General features: G+C 55.5%; 1 protein-coding gene across 4 annotated transcripts; it reads left to right on the forward strand.

Moving 5' to 3' along the window:
* The first annotated feature begins 3,192 nt into the window (after nt 1–3,192).
* Nucleotides 3,193–18,076, forward strand: EPHB6 (EPH receptor B6). Of its 4 annotated transcripts, XM_060633328.3 has the most exons (19): nt 3,193–3,959; nt 9,807–9,942; nt 10,717–10,788; nt 11,085–11,284; nt 11,559–11,623; nt 11,811–12,564; nt 13,296–13,451; nt 13,828–14,184; nt 14,302–14,426; nt 14,554–14,716; nt 14,985–15,099; nt 15,347–15,399; nt 15,613–15,732; nt 15,848–16,095; nt 16,360–16,533; nt 16,763–16,912; nt 17,172–17,365; nt 17,486–17,641; nt 17,750–18,076. In XM_060633328.3, the coding sequence occupies exons 4-19, from the start codon at nt 11,185–11,187 to the stop codon at nt 17,856–17,858; spliced, it is 3,039 nt and encodes a 1,012-aa protein (XP_060489311.3). In that variant the 5' UTR covers nt 3,193–3,959; nt 9,807–9,942; nt 10,717–10,788; nt 11,085–11,184; the 3' UTR covers nt 17,859–18,076. The 4 variants fall into 4 exon arrangements, with proteins under 4 accessions (XP_060489311.3, XP_060489310.3, XP_060489312.3 ...); XM_060633327.3 differs by lacking the exon at nt 9,807–9,942; XM_060633329.3 differs by lacking the exon at nt 9,807–9,942 and having other exon boundaries at nt 16,363–16,533.
* The last annotated feature ends 4 nt before the right edge of the window (nt 18,077–18,080 follow it).

Genomic DNA, 18,080 nt, shown 5'->3' on the forward strand with positions numbered 1-18,080 from the left:
GGTGGTCATGCAACACAACCCTGGCCAATAACATACAAGGACAGGTCAGCGGGTGGGCCTTCCGGCAAGGTTCTTTAAAGGTGCTAACGCAGCCAAAGCTCTGCTCTTGGTTCTGGGTCCATCCTCTTCTTGACCAGAGCTAGCAGGCATTATAGCTGGAGCAGTGCTGACATGCTGAGAACCCGGAGAACGAGGCATCACCTGAAAGATGGAAGGCAGGAGCCTAAGTCTTGCTGACCAGGAGCTGCCCCCGTATTCCTGAATCACTCCATTTGTTTAAACCACCGCCCTGCGACTTTGCACTTGTTCTGTGCAGCACTGCTGCCGTGTCATGCAGCTGAAGTCAGTCTCTAAGTGAGAAAACATTCTGTTGTGAGACAAGAGCCCTCCTTTTTCTCTCTGCGCACTGATACTTCTGAATGTCTTTTGATTATTGCTTGGTTAAAGTAATGTCATAGTGTAAGGCTCTCATGGGGAAACTTTGAAGATCACTCACTTTCAGTGAGCATCCAGGATATCAATCACCATTGGTCTAAAAGTCAGTTGCAAACTGGGTTTGTCCTTCAAACAAACCTGTACTGTAGGAAAACCCTAGAACACTCTAGAAGTTTCTGAACGGGGAGAAAAAGTATGAGTTGTATAAATGGGCACTTGGCATTTTTATGGGGCACAATATTTTGAGACCAGACACTAGCTTTTGGCAAATTAAGACTGTATTTAGAAGCCACAGGACCTTGGGGCACCTGCCTGGGTGGCTCAGTCGGTTAAGCATCTGACTTCAGCTCAGGTCATGATCTAACAGTTCGTGGGTTCGAGCCCACATCGGGCTCTGTGCTGACAGCTCAGAGCCTGGAGTCTGCTTCAGATTCTGTGTCTTCCTCTCTCTCTGTCCCTCCCCTGCTCGCACTCTGTCTCTCTCTCTCTCTCTCTCTCCCAAAAATAAATGAACATTAAAAAAATTTTTTTTTAAAAAGCCACAGGACCTCGGGACAGGTCAGGGAAGTGACTGGGCCCCTGTAGGGTTTTGTATCTGGAACCGTAACTAAATAACTAATGTCTTGGTATGAGAGATCTGGGGGCTCTGCAAATTCCTTTATTGATTTTTACTAGAATGCTTATCCCAGAAGTTACTTATAAAGCTCTCTGTAATAACATAGGCTGCATCCATCATCCTAAAGGGAAATAAGGAAGAAGGAAGAAATTGAGCATCCTTGGGTACTGAAAGCCTGAGAAGGAGGCAAAAACAGAAAAAGAAAAGAGGCAGAATCAAAGATCCATTCCAAGCCACCTGGAGTTTTGTAATCTGGCTCCAGATTTACATGATAGAGGGCTGTGTCCCAAGATAATGAATTCTGTGAGCCACAAATGTTATTAGGTCCTGCCCCCAGTGCAGAACAAGTTTAAATACTATTATGTTTGATTCACTTATTCTAAAACACTTCGGAGCACCCAATGTGTGCCAGGCACTGAACAAATTATGGCAAAGATTTATGTTCAACTTTAAAAAGAGATTCATTACGTTGCTTTTTAATAGCTGCAGATGGCAGCATAACTTAACAATGCATTCTGTGCTCTCCACCTACCTTTAAAACGTGGTTTAACACACAGATGATGATACAGGGCCAATCGGAATCACCTCTTTGCTTGCAGAGTACAAGGGTGCTTTCTCTGAAGATTGGACCCCTCGCAAATGTTATCAACAAGAGAAAAAATACTCATTACATAAACCTCACACAACAAAAACTTAATTTCAGATCATAGGCACCTAATGGGCAGTGTTAACAATGGGATATATCAGGCAATAGAAAAGAACAGATATTTTTACTATGCTGTCAGCATATACCATGCATTGCAAATTACTACTGGAATTTCTGGGTTTTATAAAGTAACTTCTGTTTTTGTTTTGTTGCTGCTTTTAACATAATCTAATCCTGCGCTTTAAAGAAAAAAACAAAAGTTTCCACTGCACCCAGAGCTTTCTGGCAGTCATGTTGTTACTGTAACTAGGATAATGAGTTATATAATATCACATACAATGTAAATTCAGGTTTCTTCACAAAAGTGTTTCCAGGCCTCGGAGATGCCTGGTTTGGAAAGGAAATGAAAGCAGCTCTCTACCAACTGGATTTCAGAGCAAGGGGAAGAAACAAGATCTGGTGAGGCTCACCGGTGCAAGAGGACTTATCCAAGCTGCCCAAATGCAGAATCATTCAACATCATTAGGCTTATTAATTGACTGCAGATATCGAGAGGGAACAACCCCCTTGCCAAGTGGGGACTAGTTCAGTCGCCTTTCAGTTTCCATCACTCATTCAGCCAATTCATTAAAGCCGGTTTGTTTCTCCCAGGTGCCTTCTAATGAGTTGCATTGTTTCCTTTATTGTGCTTGTTGGCTCACAGATCTCTTTCACAATTTTCCTCAGTTTCTGAATGCTCCTTAAGTACCACTTTTGTGATCAGCCCGTTTGCAGCTAGCTAGCGCTTTCCCTCGTCTTGGATAAACGAAGTAAGTAAGTGGGAGAACTGAGATGCCACCCGGTGATACGGGAAGGAGGGGGGAAAGGCCAGAGGGACTTCCACCAGTCGCCTGTGTTCCTTGAAAGAACCAGCAGGTGGTAGCAGCACTTCGTGGGAAAGCCCCGGCTCAGCGCTGTAGGACCGGAACAATAGACCCCCCAAATCCTGTCCCCGGTCGGAGGAGAGGCTCGGGGTGGGCGGAAACATTTTTCCTCGCGGCGCCCCCTCGGTTCCTCCAACCTTCCAGGCACCTCCCAACGCCTCAGATCCCTGTGGGTAGGTTCTCCCTGGGGAGCGGGCAGAGGTGGAGCCACCCAGGGGTGCACGACTTGCCCGGGCAATGCAAAGCCAGGCACCTACATCTGGACTTCCCCTTTCAGACCCAGGCTTCCCAGCCCTTTGGGGAGGGTGGAGTCAGCAGCCCCAACGTTGACCAAGATCCAGGGTCACGAAGAGGCGGAAGAGTTTAAGGCTAGATCACAGACACTTTCATAACCCAGATGCGCCCCCCCCCCCCCCGCCACCGCTCCACTGCTGCCTACCCATCCCCACCCCACCCCCGTACCCTCCGAGATTTCTCAGTTTGTCTTTCCCTCCACCCCCTTCTTTTCCTTCTTTCTCTTCTTCGCAGCTCACGCCCACCTTAGTTTAAACCTGAGTAGGAACTAAAACAGCGGGTTTAGTTCCTAGAGTTGAAGCCGAAAAGCAGGGGTGGGGAGAGGGCGCGGGCGTTCGGGCCGGCTGCCGCGCTGCCCTGCCCTGCCCCGCCGTGCCCCGCGGTGCCCCGGGCGTCGGCCGGCCGCCCGTGCGCTTCGCTCCCGGGGACCCGAGCCCGCGCCCGGCCCGGGGGTCTAAACACCTCGGCCCGCCGCCCGCGCCCTCCGGGCCCCTCGCGCGCGCCTCCCCCGGCGCCCCGGTCCCCCCGCCGCGCGCGGCCGGGAGGAGGAGGCGCCCCCGCCCCGGCGCACAGGCGGGCCCAGGGCGAGCCCCGCGCCTCCACCCCGCTCTCCCCCGCGCATCGCCGCCCAGGCCGGGAGGGCGGGCTCGGCTCCCCGGAAGAGGGGAGAAGGAGGGCGGCCGCAGGGGCCGGAGAGGGGCGGGCCGGGCTGGGAGGGACGCGGAGGGGGCGGGCCGGGCTGCGCTCGCCCCTGCCGCCGCTCCAGAGCCGAGCAGCGGGCGGCGGGACCCGCGACCGAGCGCGGCGACGGCCAGCGCGACGCGGGCCCCGTGCGATCCCCGGGCGCCCCGCCTCCAGAGCAGCCCCCGCCGCCGGCCACCGCCCCCCGGCCGCCCCGGAACCCCGGAGACGCGCGGCGGCGAGCGGACCCGGGCCGCGGGCAGCGGGGTCCCCGCACCCGAGCGGAGACGCGGGCGCCGCGGCTCCACCGCGGGGCCTCGGAGGGTGGGGGGCGCAGACCTGCGGAGCCTGCGGCCGGCGGAAGGTGAGCCCCGGGGTGCCAGGCGGCGTTGAGGGGGTGGGGTGGGGGGGGGCGGTGTGCCTGGGGACAGAGGCGTCCAGGTTTGCAAAAGTAGAGGGGCCCTCCAGACCGGGCCTCTGCAGATCCTGGGGGGCCCCCTGGGGGAGTGCTGAGTGTCCTTCCCCAAGGCGAAGGTGGGTTCGTGAGGGGTGCGAAACCGTCCACGCTGGCTGCCCGACCTCTGACCAGCCATCACTGACACCACTGTCACCCTCGCTGCTGCGATCCCCCACTGTGTCTCCCGAGGCTCTGCTCTGGCTCTGGCTTGGGGGTCCTGATGTAGGGGTCCTCGCCAAGCCGGGCCCCCAGCGTTCCGAAGAGGATCGCCCACCCTTCTGACTCCCGTGGCATCTCTCCAATCCCCACGGAGCTGGGAGGGGCGAGGACGTTGATCCCACGCCTGCCCCCGGCTCCCCCACCCCCATTCCCACCCGTAAGCCGTGGAGCGGAGAGAAGGCTCCGTTCGTGCTCCCCGTAACCCCCAAGTTGCAACCAAAGTCTGCTGCTTGCTTCTGCCCCAGCTCCACCCCCTCGCTTTGCATCTGGGTGCTTGGCCCTACCTGCCCCCCACCCCCACCCTCCAATCTTGGCTGTCTGGCACCCTCGCTCCTCCCATCCCTGGGGGAGCTGGCCTGGGCCCAGCATAGCTGATGTTGTAATGTCCCTGGCGGTGCCGGTGGAGAGAAGCTGCTGGGCCTGTTCCCAATAAGTTAAACCGGGGCCAGGCCCTCCACCCGCCAGGAGAACTTGACTCAGGTTCTAGAAGGGGAGATGCTGGCTGGGTGGGAAGGTGCTGTGGAACTGTTGGCAGTGCGGGGAGATGTCCAGGTAATGGGCATTGCCTGATTGCGACTTGTCGTTTGTTGAGGGTGCTGTTCTGAGGGGCTGCTTGGTTCTTTCAGAGCAGTGGCCCTTTTTCCTTGCAGGAAGGCGAGGGTGGGGGCTTCTGTGTACCTACCTAGTGGCCTAGAGAGGGGACTCCTTGGGAGTCTGTTGGTTCATTCAGGGCTCAAGAAGATGGCTGGCAGTGACGATTATGTCACCAGAGTGCCTAGGAGCAACAGGCACCAGCGGTCTGAGCATGTGAAGGGCTGGAACATTCCTCTTCTCTGCCGGCCGCTTTTCCAGCTCCTCACCTTCTCCTGAGCTAGGCCCCAGGTCCCATGTCCCTGCCGCACTCCCTCCCACTAGGTGGAGGCAGGTTGGCGGGGCTGGGGAGTTGAGGCAGCCTTGGTTTCCCTTTCTCTTCTTTCCTGTTCAGCTCGCACTCTCCCAGCCCAGATGTTTCGGCAACAGCGACTCCTGGGGTAGAGAGCAGTCGACAGGCCCACTGGGGGTAGAGTGGGGACAGACCCAGGGTGAGGAGAAGGGCTCGTGGGCATCAGTATGAGGAGCACTCTGGATCTGCTCTGATGTGCATGCTCACACACACACGCACACACACGCACACGCACTCCTCCCAGCACGCGTGCTGCCCTGCACCCATCTCGCCTCACACACATTGCCTCACACGCTCTCGCACTTGCTCCCACGGGCACTAGTCCTGGCTCTTGGGGACTTCTACACTCTTTCATGTACTCATCTCCCGCGGACACGTACTGACAGCACCAACATCCTCCCTTCCGCCCTTTTCCAAAGCCATGCGTGTGTCCGTGGTCCCTGCACAGCCAGAGTGGCTCAGTCTAAGTGGCTGTCTGCCACTCCCAGACACTGCCTGCATCTTAAAAGCCTCCCCCAGCTCCACAGCCTGGGAGTGGGAGGCACATTCGTCTGCATCTGCGTGCTCTGGGGGACATTCTTGGAGGCTGGAGGCCTCAAGGGACACAGGACTCTCCTCTGCTAGGTAATCCACAAATTGGCTTCTCTCAGCAGGGCAGCAGGGGCCAGAAGCGCCAGAGGACAGCCATGTCCTCACTGTGTGCTCTGGATGCCGCTGTAAGGGCTGAGGGGATCCTTTTCAAGGCTGGCAGCCAGAGCTCCAAGAGACAGCGGCTGAGACCATGTCCAAGGTGGAGATTAAAGGGTAGAGGCAGCAGCATTAAGCTGAGCAAGGATTATCCTGGAATTTCCTGGGCGTTTAACAGCTGCAGAACAGGACGAGGACAGGGACTGTGCTTCTGACCCCTCCCACGCTGACCCTGTGGCTAACAGGTGTGAGGACCTGTCACACCACACATTAACCATTGGCCCCTTTGCCCTTGGGACCTCCCTTGCCCTGCTGGGCCCCGCAGCCTGCTTTGCCTCTCCGAATGTTCCCATCTGGGCTCACTTAGTGACGATGATGCCCTTGTCTTGTGCTTGAGTGTCCAGCCGCCTTGGTCCCCCCTTGAAAGCTGCAGTCCTTTGCCTAGGACCGAGTAAGAGAAGCATGGTACTGTCAGTGGGGCAATTTGAACTTCTTCAGAGAGAAGCTTAAAGGAAATCCAGGGATAAAGTTATTTTGCTCATTTATTCCCAACTCCTACTGCCTCTTTCTCTCTGCTTTCTTCTTATAGATGAAAATCTCTAGATTATTTTGAAACCCAGAGAGAAAAAGGGGGTGGGGGGAGGATCAAATGTAAACATACGCTAGGTTAGTCTGGGTTTTGAAAATCTTTTCCTTTTTTTTTTTTGTTTCGATGGTCATGATGAGATTTTGTTTTAATTGTAAAAATGAGATATGCTCGTTGTAACAAGGAAACCCATTGGAATATACGTAAGACAAAGTTAATAACCCCCCACCTACCATCGTTCATTTCTCCCTCCTACAGGAACCAGTCTTAACGGCTCAGTGTATTTTCTACCATACCTTCCTTCAAGCTTATTCATAAGGTTTATATCACTTAATGTTTTTAAGACTCATTTTGTGGATTGAGGTGCATAAACTATATTAAGCCATCTCAGTTTGTTCATAAAATTACCGTATTTAACATTTCAATTCGAGGACAGTTAATTTGTTAAATTCTTACAGATGTACTCATTTAATGTATTTTTAAGTCTCTCATTTTTAAAGATAACAGAACTCAGAAGCTATGATTTATAAGCTAAGAGTCTACACATCTTTCGTCTTTGCCAGTTTCTGGAAACAAAACACAATTCTGATGCCTACGAACTGTCCTATTTTTATAAACCAAAGAAATGTAGCAGGCTTGTGGATGCAGTGTGTCTGCTATAGCAAAACGATGTAAAGTGATATATGTAGAAAAGAAGCTGAGAAAAAAAATGTGAAGTCATAGAATGCAATTTTTGTCATATGAAATTTTGTCTAATCAGTCTTCTTTTCTGAGCTACCATTGTCCATCCACATTTCTGCTGCTTCTGGGGTTCTGTTTTTCAAACCATACACACATCTGAAATGTGAATGTTTCCCTGATTGAGAGAAGTTTTCTGCTCTTTCATGGCTTAAAGGGTTGCTCAACATGGACCAGTTCCCTTCACAAGCTCAAGAAGTTAGAGGGATCCAAAGCAGGCCCACCCTCACACCACCCCGCCCCCCCCACCCACCCCCCCCACACACACACACCTCCTACCCCCCCCACCCCCCCACCCCCGCCTGTGTTGCAACAGTGACGCCCTTGACTGCTTCTAGGACACACTCCTAGACTAAATGCGGAAAGATGTCCTAGTCCTCAGCCACTGAAGGCACCTTTGAAAATCAAGTTCTAAGTCCTGCTTGTTTAGTATTCCAGGCAGGTGGATGGAGCGCGTGTTCTTGTCACTTACATTTCTGCCTTTGAAACTTCTTTCAAAAGAATCTGCGGTGGTAGGAATTAGCTGACAGCAGTTTCTTCCATATCTTAAAGTTTCCTCTTTCCTAATTTTTATTCTTGCCATAGAGATACACCCAAGTTCTTTTTATATATTAAAAAGGAAAAGACTTGAATTTATCTGTCTTTTTTTTTGATAAGCGAGAATTGACCTAACCTCCTAGTCTCACTCAACCAGTTTTTGTTTTCTGAAGGAACTCATTTATAACCTTCAGCCTTCTGGATCCACATCGAAAAGAGGTCCCTTCGGACAGCAAGGGACACTTCTGGGTACTTGAAGATCCTCAACCATTTTTTAATGAATATCTTTGTTCTTGGCAAAAATCTGTACAAAATTTGGAAAGTGGCAATCCACACGCAATGTCTCCATTTAATTCTTTTCTTCCTGATGCCTCTTGAGGACAGAAGCTGAGTGGCTTTAACGTGTTCTCTAATTGCTTTTGCTTTTGCTCTTTTCTGGATCCTCTGGAGACAGGCCAGCTTCATGTTGTCATTAAGATGCACGCTGAGGCTGTGCATACACGCCCTATTGTAGCCACAAGCGACTGTGTTGCTTGTATTGTGGGTCATCAAAGCAAATACTTTGCCATCCCTCATCTTCTAGAATGTTCCATATTGCGCAGCTGATATGATCTGCAGTATATCTCTTCCCTCTTGTTGTCTCCCCCACCCCCCCCAAAAAATTCATTGAGATGCATCCAAAGTGTTTATTATTCCTTCTCCATGATTATTTGTCTAGTTATAAGTTGAAGAAGACACAGTGCTTACAGTTTTTTCTTTGTTACATATCCCAAAATCCATCCATCTTCTGCCTGAAAGAGGCTATTTTGGAGAATATCTGCTGGGCAAATGATATAATAGCTTTCCTTGTTTAAAGACATTTTGCTGGCATTTTTGGTTCTTGATAACAGCATTCCTAAAGACCCTATAGCGCTGGACAGAGTCTGGTCTGCCTTGGTGTGACAAGCATGTCTCCAAATTAAGCCACAGAGAGTTTGGGGGATGCAGCCACAACATGAGTTCCTTCAGGATATTTATTGAGCAGCCATTGGTGGTGGGGCCCTGCTTTTTTACTTCACAGTCTCCCTGTTCTTTGAAACATTTAGTCTGTGAATGATTCTAGCAGCATTGAGGACAGTATTTGCAAAGAACCTCTGTTTCTCAGGAATCATTTGCCGTATGGCAATGCTTCCTTTTTTTTCTGGGTTTATTGAGAGACCATTGACGTATACCGTCGTGTAAGTTTAAGGTGTACAACCAGGTGATTTGGAAATGCTTCTTACTTGCTATATGCTCTAAGTTAAACTCTATCTCACAAGTAGGGTTCTAGTGTCATGAAAGGGAAATTTCAGTGGCTGATGGGCAGATACCCATTATGCACCAGCCCACACAGCTGCAAAAGCTGTGCCCTTTCATGACAACCACATGGGGGTGACACTGAAGGCTTCATCTTGCAAGACAGCCAGCGTTGCCAGGAGAAATTAGATTAGCAGGAATCAAATTATGACTTTCTTATTTATCGAAGTTAAATAGTGCAGTAGTTTGATTTTGACCTCAGTATGAAATGTGCAGTTTTCAATGATGGTGTGGATCACCTGGCCACGACTGTCCTGGAGGAAATAGGTTCCAGTTTCCAATGGCTTTCTTTTTTCTCTCTCAGTTTGATGGCTTTGAACAACCTGCCTCTTATTTTCTTCTTCACAGAAATAAATGGAATGTACCGCTCTGGTCCATGCAACTTGCAGACTTTTGAGACTCAGTCACAAGGAGAGAAATGGGTCCCCACTAATCTCTAGACCAATGAGCAAAGGCAGGTCTGAGCCCACTGGTCTTCGTCGTGACCCTGGAGGCAGCCATGCCCCCTCGTCATGTGCTTGTGAGCCGTGGGGGTGTGCTTGTACAGGGATGGCCTTTTTAGGTTCCCAATTGGGAACACACTTTATACCATTCTGCATGGACTACTTACCCTTAGAAATTATTTTTGTAATCAGTGCATAAACTGTTGTCCTTATTCTTTTTTAAGGTTGTGCCATAATTTATTAACCATCTTTCTCTTGATGAACAGTTACTTTACAGGTTTTTCCCTTCCAAACAATTCTGCAATAAATATCCGTGTTTGAACTTCTGTGCAACCAGATCCAAGGATAGAGTACCGGGGCGCCTGGGGGGCTCAGTCACTTGAGCATCCCACTTCAGCTCAGGTCACTATCTCACGGTTCACAAGTTTGAGCCCCACGTCGGGCTCTGTGCTGACAGCTCAGAGCCTGGAGCCTGCTTCAGATTCTGTGTCTCCCTCTCTCTCTGTTCCTTCCCTGCTTGTATTCTGTCTCTCTCTCTCTCTCTCAAAAATAAATAAAGGTTGAAAAAAAAAAAAAAAAAGGATACAGTACCTGAAGGACAAACTCTCAGAAGTGAAGCTGCTAGCTAGACATTGCCAAGTGTCCTTCCAAGAGAAAACACCAGTTTGAACTTACAAGTGCCGTGAATCTAGAGAGCCTGTTTCTCACATTTCCTTCAACCCAGGGCACTTTTCATCTCCTAGGACAAGATGGCATGCTACTGTTGTTTCCCCATTCTGTCCTCTCATTGTGAGCGTGCCAGAAGCATTTTTTCCTATATGTGGCATACATTTATTTTTCCGCAAGCCATAGAAGCGTAACCCTTGTGGACAGGAGACCTCTGTTCACAAATGTAGGCATGCCAGTCCCCCAGAGCTCAACCCCTTCTCCACTCCTCAGACGGCATCTTTATGCCTGTGTTCTTCTCATGTCTGTTCCCCCACCCTCCCTCCCATCATACCCCACAGCTCTTTCCTGTGTTCCCTCTTGCTTCACTGCCTCTTTGCAATGTCTAGAGTGTCCAGGTCTTATGTGGGTCAGGAGGTGCTGGCGAGGGGGAGTCGTGTGTCCTTAGGGAAGGAGCAGCTTTCTACTCTGCTTGTTTTAATGAGAAGAATCTTCTGACTTCCAACGCAGGGTGGCCGTAGGAGGAGGAGAGGAGAGGAAATGAAGAGAAAGAACTGAAATAGCTCCTTCCAGAAGAAAAGGGTAAGACTGTCCCAGAATTACCCTGTGCTCTAAGGGAGGGCCATAAGAGATGCTCAGAGATGGGTCACCTGTGGGAAGTAGGGAGGGAGTGACCCATCACAGGGCCCTCTAAGATGGCAGACTTAGCGCAAGTCAGGAGAAAGTCGGCTTCCTACAGGCCTTTACCCCTCGGTTGGTGCTGGGGTGGTTTGAGAGCTATCGGACAAGACACAGAGTCAGGTTTTGGGGTCTGGGCCATCTGTGTAGCAGTGGAGTTCCCTGCCACCTGCCTCTTCTGGTCCCATGTGTCTCCCTAGGAAACAAGTTCGGCAGCAGACCCCCAGTCTTACAAAGCAGCAGCCCCGCCTGGGAGCAGGGTGGTGGCCAGGGCAATGGTGGGAGCCCTGAAGATGCCCCATGGCTGCTGAGGGGGCCACCCGGTCAGGGAGCGGAGTGGCGGGCATGGTGTGCAGTCTCTGGGTCCTGGGGCTGGCGTCCTCAGTTCTGGCTCTGGAAGGTAAGAGGGAGGGGAGATTGGAGAATCCCCTACCTGCCACCGTGGGTGGGAAATGGGAAAGATTCAGAAAAGGCAGAAAAGAGTGAAGACGTCAAGAAGGGGAAAAGGATGGGGAAGCTTTCTGAGAAAGGCTCCTGGCAGACAGCTGTGCCCCTGCTGGTGGATTCAAAGGACCAGGGAGGGGAATTCTTGTTTTCCTCATGGGAATGTGGTGAGGGTTAGCAGCACCGGCTGGAGGCTTGGCTGTTGAGTGTCCCTTCTTATCTCTGGGCAGAGGTACTTCTGGACACCACTGGAGAGACATCCGAGATTGGCTGGCTCACCTACCCACCAGGCGGGGTGAGTGGCATTCCTGACCCCAGTGCACCTCCCCCACCCTGCTCCTAGAGTGTGGAACTTGGGAGGGAGGCCCTGGGTAGAGACTAATGGGGTAAGACTCATTCTCCCGAGAGGAACAGGACTTCCGCGTGTTCTTACCCTGCTCTGCATGCAGCTAACAGTGTCTCCCCGGCCGCCCTCCCTACAGTGGGATGAAGTGAGCGTTCTGGACGACCAGCGACGCCTGACTCGGACCTTCGAGGCATGCCATGTGGCAGGGGCCCCTCCGGGCACCGGGCAAGACAACTGGCTGCAGACACACTTTGTGGAGCGACGAGGAGCGCAGAGGGCACACATCAGACTCCACTTCTCTGTGCGGGCGTGTGCCAGCCTGGGCGTGGCCGGAGGCACCTGCCGGGAGACCTTCACGCTTTACTACCGCCAGGCGGAGGAGCCCGATGGCCCCGACAGCATTTCCTCCTGGCACCTCAAACGCTGGACCAAGGTGGACACGATCGCAGCAGACGAGAGCTTCCCTGCCTCCTCCGCCTGGGCCGTGGGCCCGCGCGGCGCTGGGCAGCGGGCCGGGCTGCAGCTGAATGTCAAAGAGAGGAGCTTCGGCCCCCTCACCCAGCGCGGCTTCTACGTGGCCTTCCAGGACACGGGGGCCTGCCTGGCCCTAGTGGCGGTCAAGCTCTTCTCCTACACCTGCCCCTCCGTTCTCCGCGCCTTCGCCTCCTTCCCTGAGACGCAGGCCAGTGGTGCCGGAGGCGCCTCCCTGGTGGCCGCCGTGGGCACCTGTGTGGCTCACGCAGAGCCAGAGGAGGATGGAGGTGGGGGACAGGCCGGGGGGAGCCCCCCCAGGCTGCACTGCAATGGGGAGGGCAAGTGGATGGTAGCTGTTGGGGGCTGCCGCTGCCAGCCAGGGCACCAGCCCGCCCGCGGAGACAAGGCCTGCCAAGGTGAGATTCTGCCGCTGTGCACGTGCCCAAGATCTCCCCATCCGTCTCCCGACCTTTGGGCGCCTCTGCTGAATACCCCAAACTTTACTTTGTCCTCCAAAAGTTCAGGAATAAGCTATTTTAGGAAAGGACTCTTGTTTTCTCCAGACTTATTTTCTAAAGCACACAAATGTGGTGTCATAGGCTCATCTCAAATTTCTAGAACCTTCTGGAGACTTCCACATTGCTGAGCCTCCTGGGGCTGTAGGCCTGGGAAGTGATGGAGATCACACTCCTAGGTTATCTTGGGGTGGGTCCTTTGTCCCTATATGCCATGTAATTCGGAAGTGATCCTCACAGGGCCAGGTGACCAGGATGCAGGTAGGAGAAGGCAGTGGATACCAGCCAAGGGGGATGCTTCTGTTGCAGGGTAGAGGCTGCGGAAGGCCTCTGCAGAGGGAGGTTACACGGTCGAGCCAGACACCTATATCAGGGGCTTGTCCTGCCCATAGTCCCCCACTGCACCTCACTTTTTCCACCCAAGGAAATGCAGTTCCCACCCCAGTCACCTGGTGGAAGTAATCTGCCTGAGTGAGGGAAAGAGGGAACAGGGGTGGGGGGTAGGTCTCAGGAGGAAAGGAGAGACCTCCCTGGGGAGTAGAAGGCTGGGAGGATGCCTGTGTGACGCACGTGGGGCTCCGGAGGCGGTGAGTGGAGTGAGCCTGAAGTCCTCACCCGGTTCTGCCCCTCAGCCTGCCCCGAGGGCTCCTACAAGGCCATGGCTGGGAACGCCCCCTGCTTGCCCTGCCCAGCCCGCAGCCACGCCCCCGACCCTGCGTCGCCTGTTTGCCCCTGCCTTGAGGGCTTCTACAGGGCCGGTTCCGACCCCCCAGAGGCCCCCTGCACTGGTGAGTCTCCCACCAGCCCAGGGGGTGGAAATGGACTGAGGGCGGCAGAGAAGGGGAGCCTGAGGGCTACACATGGGGCTGGTGTGCATTTGCAGTGACTTTTCTCCTGTTCCCTCATTTTCTCCCTCCCTGCTACACACCTCCTTCTCACCTTGACTCCATCTGCACTGGCCCACCTCCTACCCCTCCTCCCACCCACCTCCGCTTTCTGGTCCCCACCCCATGCTCTTGGTCTCCTCCCCTCTGGGCCACCTGCTGTCCCCTGCTTCCTAACTTCCTCCATCATGCCCACCCCTCCTCCCCCACCTCTACCCCAACCCCAACGACTCCTTTCCCTGGCCCTCCTCGCTGCCCCCACCCCCGCCGGCCTCCCCAGGCCCGCCTTCGGCTCCCCGGGAGCTTTGGTTCGAGGTGCAAGGCTCAGTGCTCATGCTGCACTGGCGCCTGCCTCAGGAGCTGGGGGGACGCGGGGACCTGCTCTTCAATGTCGTGTGCAAGGAATGCGGAGGCCACCAGGAGCCTGGCACGGGCACCCCGGGCGCCTGTCGCCGCTGCAGGGATGAGGTGCACTTCGACCCCCGCCAGAGGGGCCTGACTGAGAGCCGAGTGTTAGTTGGGGGGCTCCGGGCACATGTGCCCTACATCCTGGAGGTGCAGGCTGTGAACGGGGTGTCAGAGCTTAGCCCCGACCCTCCCCAGGCTGCCGCCATCAATGTCAGCACCAGCCACGCAGGTGAGCCTTTTACTCTGCCTGACGCCTGGCCTGGCCTCCTTACAGCCCCCTCCCCCACTCCTGCTGCCGGGGGGGGGGGGGGCCTGGAGACCCTCCTACTAACCCCCCACACCCCAGTTCCCTCTGCAGTCCCTGCATTGCACCAGGTGAGCCGGGCATCCAACAGCATCACGGTGTCCTGGCCACAGCCAGACCAAACTAACGGGAATATCTTGGACTATCAGCTCCGCTACTATGACCAGGTGGGGAGGAGAGGGGGTGCCCCACAGTGGGGCCAGGGGTGGGGGAGAGGTGCCAGGAAGCCTGGGGGTGGGAGCAGGGCTGAGGGGCCAGACTGGGCAGCAGGGAGTGAACGGCTATCACCCCCAGGCAGAAGATGAATCCCACTCCTTCACCCTGACCAGCGAGACCAACACGGCCACCGTGACCCAGCTGAGCCCTGGCCACATCTATGGCTTCCAGGTGCGGGCGCGGACTGCCGCAGGCCACGGCCCCTACGGGGGCAAGGTCTATTTCCAGACGCTGCCTCAAGGTGAGAGGAAGCCTGGATGGGGAGGGGGCAGCACCAGGGAATGGTGAGGAGAGGCCCGGGGGCCCTCCAGGCCTTGACCCCTCACCCAGCACCCTCCAGACTAGAGATCGTGTGGGCCAGGAGGCTGAGGATAGTCTCATGGCTGAGCGCCTGGCCTTTGGGTCTGTGGGTGGGTCTGAGCAGGTGCACAGTGGGGGGCAGGGGGTATGTAGGTGTGCGTGCAGGGAGGGCCTTACCCACGAGTGATCCTGGGTGGCTGCTTCCTCAGGTGAGCTGTCCACCCAGCTGCCAGAGAGACTCTCCTTGGTAATTGGGTCCATCCTGGGGGCCTTGGCCTTCCTCCTGCTGGCGGCCATCACCGTGCTGGCTGTAGTGTTCCGGAGGTGAGCCCCTTCCGGCCGTGTCCGAGCACCGCTCACCCCGCAGCACAGCCCCACGTCCTGCAGCCCCGCAGCCCACCGCAGAAACCCCCACCGGCGCCCACCTCCCGCCACCCGGCCCCTTCCCTTGGGGTCCGTGCCCAGGTGGGAAGGAGGGATCACAGACCCCCGGCCGGAGGGTGGCCGGCGTGGGGGCCGAAACGGGGACAGAACGGGAGGGAGTCATTCCAGGACTCTGGTTTGTCCTCAGGAAGCGGCGTGGGACGGGCTACACAGAGCAGCTGCAGCAGTACAGCAGTCCAGGTGTGGGGTGGGGAGGGGCGGGGCCAGGAAGGGGGGGGCTCCCAGACCAAGAGCTGGGGGCTGAGCACAGCAGGCAAGGCTAGCTTCCCCGGAGGCTGAGGGGAAGCCCTTGACCCTGCCTTTGTAGGTAAGAGGGCACGCCCCCCCCCCCCACCGTGTGCGGGCAGCCTGGCCTTGCACCGCGCCCTCATGACGCGCCCCATTTGCCCACAGGACTTGGGGTGAAGTATTACATCGACCCCTCCACGTACGAGGACCCCTGCCAGGCCATCCGGGAGTTTACCAGGGAGGTGGATCCCGCGTATATCAAGATCGAGGAGGTCATTGGGGCAGGTGTGCAGGGGCAGAGGAAGGGGATGGGAGGGACGGGATCCCTTCAAACTGGGGCAGGACACCGTGAGCCTGCAGTCCTTCCTCCATACTCCCCGACCTGCCCCTGTCCTCCCAGGCTCCTTTGGTGAAGTACGCAGGGGCCGCCTGCAGCCCCGGGGACGGCGGGAACAGGCTGTGGCCATCCAGGCCCTGTGGGCTGGAGGCACCGAGAGCCTCCAGATGACCTTTCTGGGCCAGGCTGCAGTCCTGGGCCAGTTCCAGCACCCCAACATCCTGCGGCTGGAGGGCGTGGTCACCAAGAGCCGGCCCCTCATGGTGCTGACGGAACTCATGGAGCTGGGTCCCCTGGACAGCTTCCTCAGGGTCAGTCCAGCCTGGGGGCCGGGAGGCACGGCTGGGAAAGCCTGGGGTCCGGGGAGGTTTACAATTCTCAGTGTCCCGGAGACAGGAGACAGAGCCCTATATCTTTGCTCCCCCACCCCCGCTGGTCTTCATCCTTCGTTCCCAGGCCATTTTCTGATTCCTTAATCCCCGCTCCCTCTCATGCTGATACCTGCTGGGCTGTGCAGCGGGTCAAGGCTTCCCACCCCGCTGCTGGAGGCTGAACTCTGCCCCCCTGCCCCTCAGCAGCGGGAGGGCCAGTTCAGCAGCCTGCAGCTGGTGGCCATGCAGCGAGGAGTGGCCGCAGCCATGCAGTACCTGTCCAGCTTCGCCTTCGTGCACCGTGCCCTCTCTGCCCACAGCGTGCTGGTGAATAGCCACCTGGTGTGCAAAGTGGCTCGTCTTGGCCACAGTCCTCAGGTGAGAGCACTGCCTGGGGGGCTCAGCCTTTTCCAGAGGGCGCTGGAGGCCCAGCTGGGACCCAGGGTTGAACCACCCGTGGCATATCACAGTGTCTGAAGGGATGGGGCTCACCAGGGCTCCATCTAGGAGAGAACGCTGGGCAGACATGTGAGCACATAGCAGTCGCTCAATAAATGCGGCCACTGAGATCATTATTGCTGCTGTGATTTCTAACCCCACCCCTCAGGGCCCAAGTTGTATGCTTCGGTGGGCAGCCCCAGAGGTCATCGCTCACGGAAAACATACCACGTCCAGTGACATCTGGAGCTTTGGGATAGTGATGTGGGAAGTGATGAGTTATGGAGAGCGACCCTACTGGGATATGAGTGACCAGGAGGTGAGCTCTTGACCTAGACACTGCTGATCCCCCGCCCCCATCCTTCCAATCCACCAGCCTCACAGACTCATAGGTTCTTAGCCTCTAGTCTCTAATCCGCTCACACCGGAAGTTCTTTTGGCTTCCATATCGTTAAGTCCCTTCCCCGCTCCAGCTTCATGCTCCGCCTGATCCCAGCCCACCCGCTGACCTAACCAACAAGATACTCCTTTCCACTAGCAGTAGCTTCTCATCACCACCATCTTCCTCCAACCCCCAGGTGCTAAATGCAATAGAACAGGAGTTCCGGCTTCCCCCACCTCCAGGCTGTCCTCCTGGACTACATCTGCTCATGCTAGACACTTGGCAGAAGGACCGTACCCAGCGGCCCCATTTTGACCAGCTGGTGGCTGCGTTTGACAAGATGATCCGAAAGCCAGACACTCTACAGGCTGACGGTGGCCCTGGGGACAGGTCTGCAGATTGGGGCTGGAGCCTGGGACAACCAGGGAGGGTAGATACAAACTGAAAACAAACTGAGGCGAGGGGGCTAAGATGAAGGGGAGACTTTGACACCCACCTCCCCTCACTTAGACCTTCCCAGGCCCTTCTGAACCCTGTGGCCCTGGACTTTCCTTCTCTGGACTCACCCCAGGCCTGGCTTTTGGCCATTGGACTGGAGTGCTACCAAGAAAACTTCTCCAAGTTTGGCCTCTGCACCTTCAGTGATGTGGTCCAGCTCGGCCTGGAGTAAGCAGGGAGAGAGGTGGGGTGGGGATTCCTCTGGGCCCAGGCCAGGGGTCATGCCTGGGATCTTAGAGAAGCGGGCCCAGACTTGATCCACTCCTTCCCCACCAGAGACCTGCCTGCCCTGGGCATCACCCTGGCTGGCCACCAGAAGAAACTGCTGCACAACATCCAACTCCTTCAGCAGCACCTGACGCAGCCGGGCTCAGTGGAGGTCTGAGGCCTGGGCTCCAGCTGTGCGTGGGCGATGCCCTGGACAGCCCCGGCCGTAGGTCCCAGGAGCGATATGCGAGACCAGAGCCAGTCTCCGTCCTGGCCTCCTCGAGAGGCGCCTGCCTCACTACACCCAACCACCTGGACGCTTCGCTCCCTAGTCCTCCTCTGCCCTCCTCCGCCCTCCCCCGCATTAAAGGGAAAAAGAAACTTTGCAAGTTGGAAGTGT

This window comes from Panthera onca, chromosome A2 (assembly GCF_046562875.1).
Source record: "Panthera onca isolate mPanOnc1 chromosome A2, mPanOnc1 haplotype 2, whole genome shotgun sequence".
NCBI lineage: Eukaryota > Metazoa > Chordata > Mammalia > Carnivora > Felidae > Panthera > Panthera onca.

Coding starts and splice junctions, on each gene's coding strand:
- EPHB6 (XM_060633328.3), top strand. CDS start 11,185: ATGGCTGCTGAGGGGGCCACCCGGTCAGGGAGCGGAGTGGCGGGCATG. Junction 15,400..15,612: donor GCAGCAGTACAGCAGTCCAG/GTGTGGGGTGGG, acceptor ATTTGCCCACAG/GACTTGGGGTGAAGTATTAC. Junction 17,642..17,749: donor GTGGTCCAGCTCGGCCTGGA/GTAAGCAGGGAG, acceptor CTTCCCCACCAG/AGACCTGCCTGCCCTGGGCA.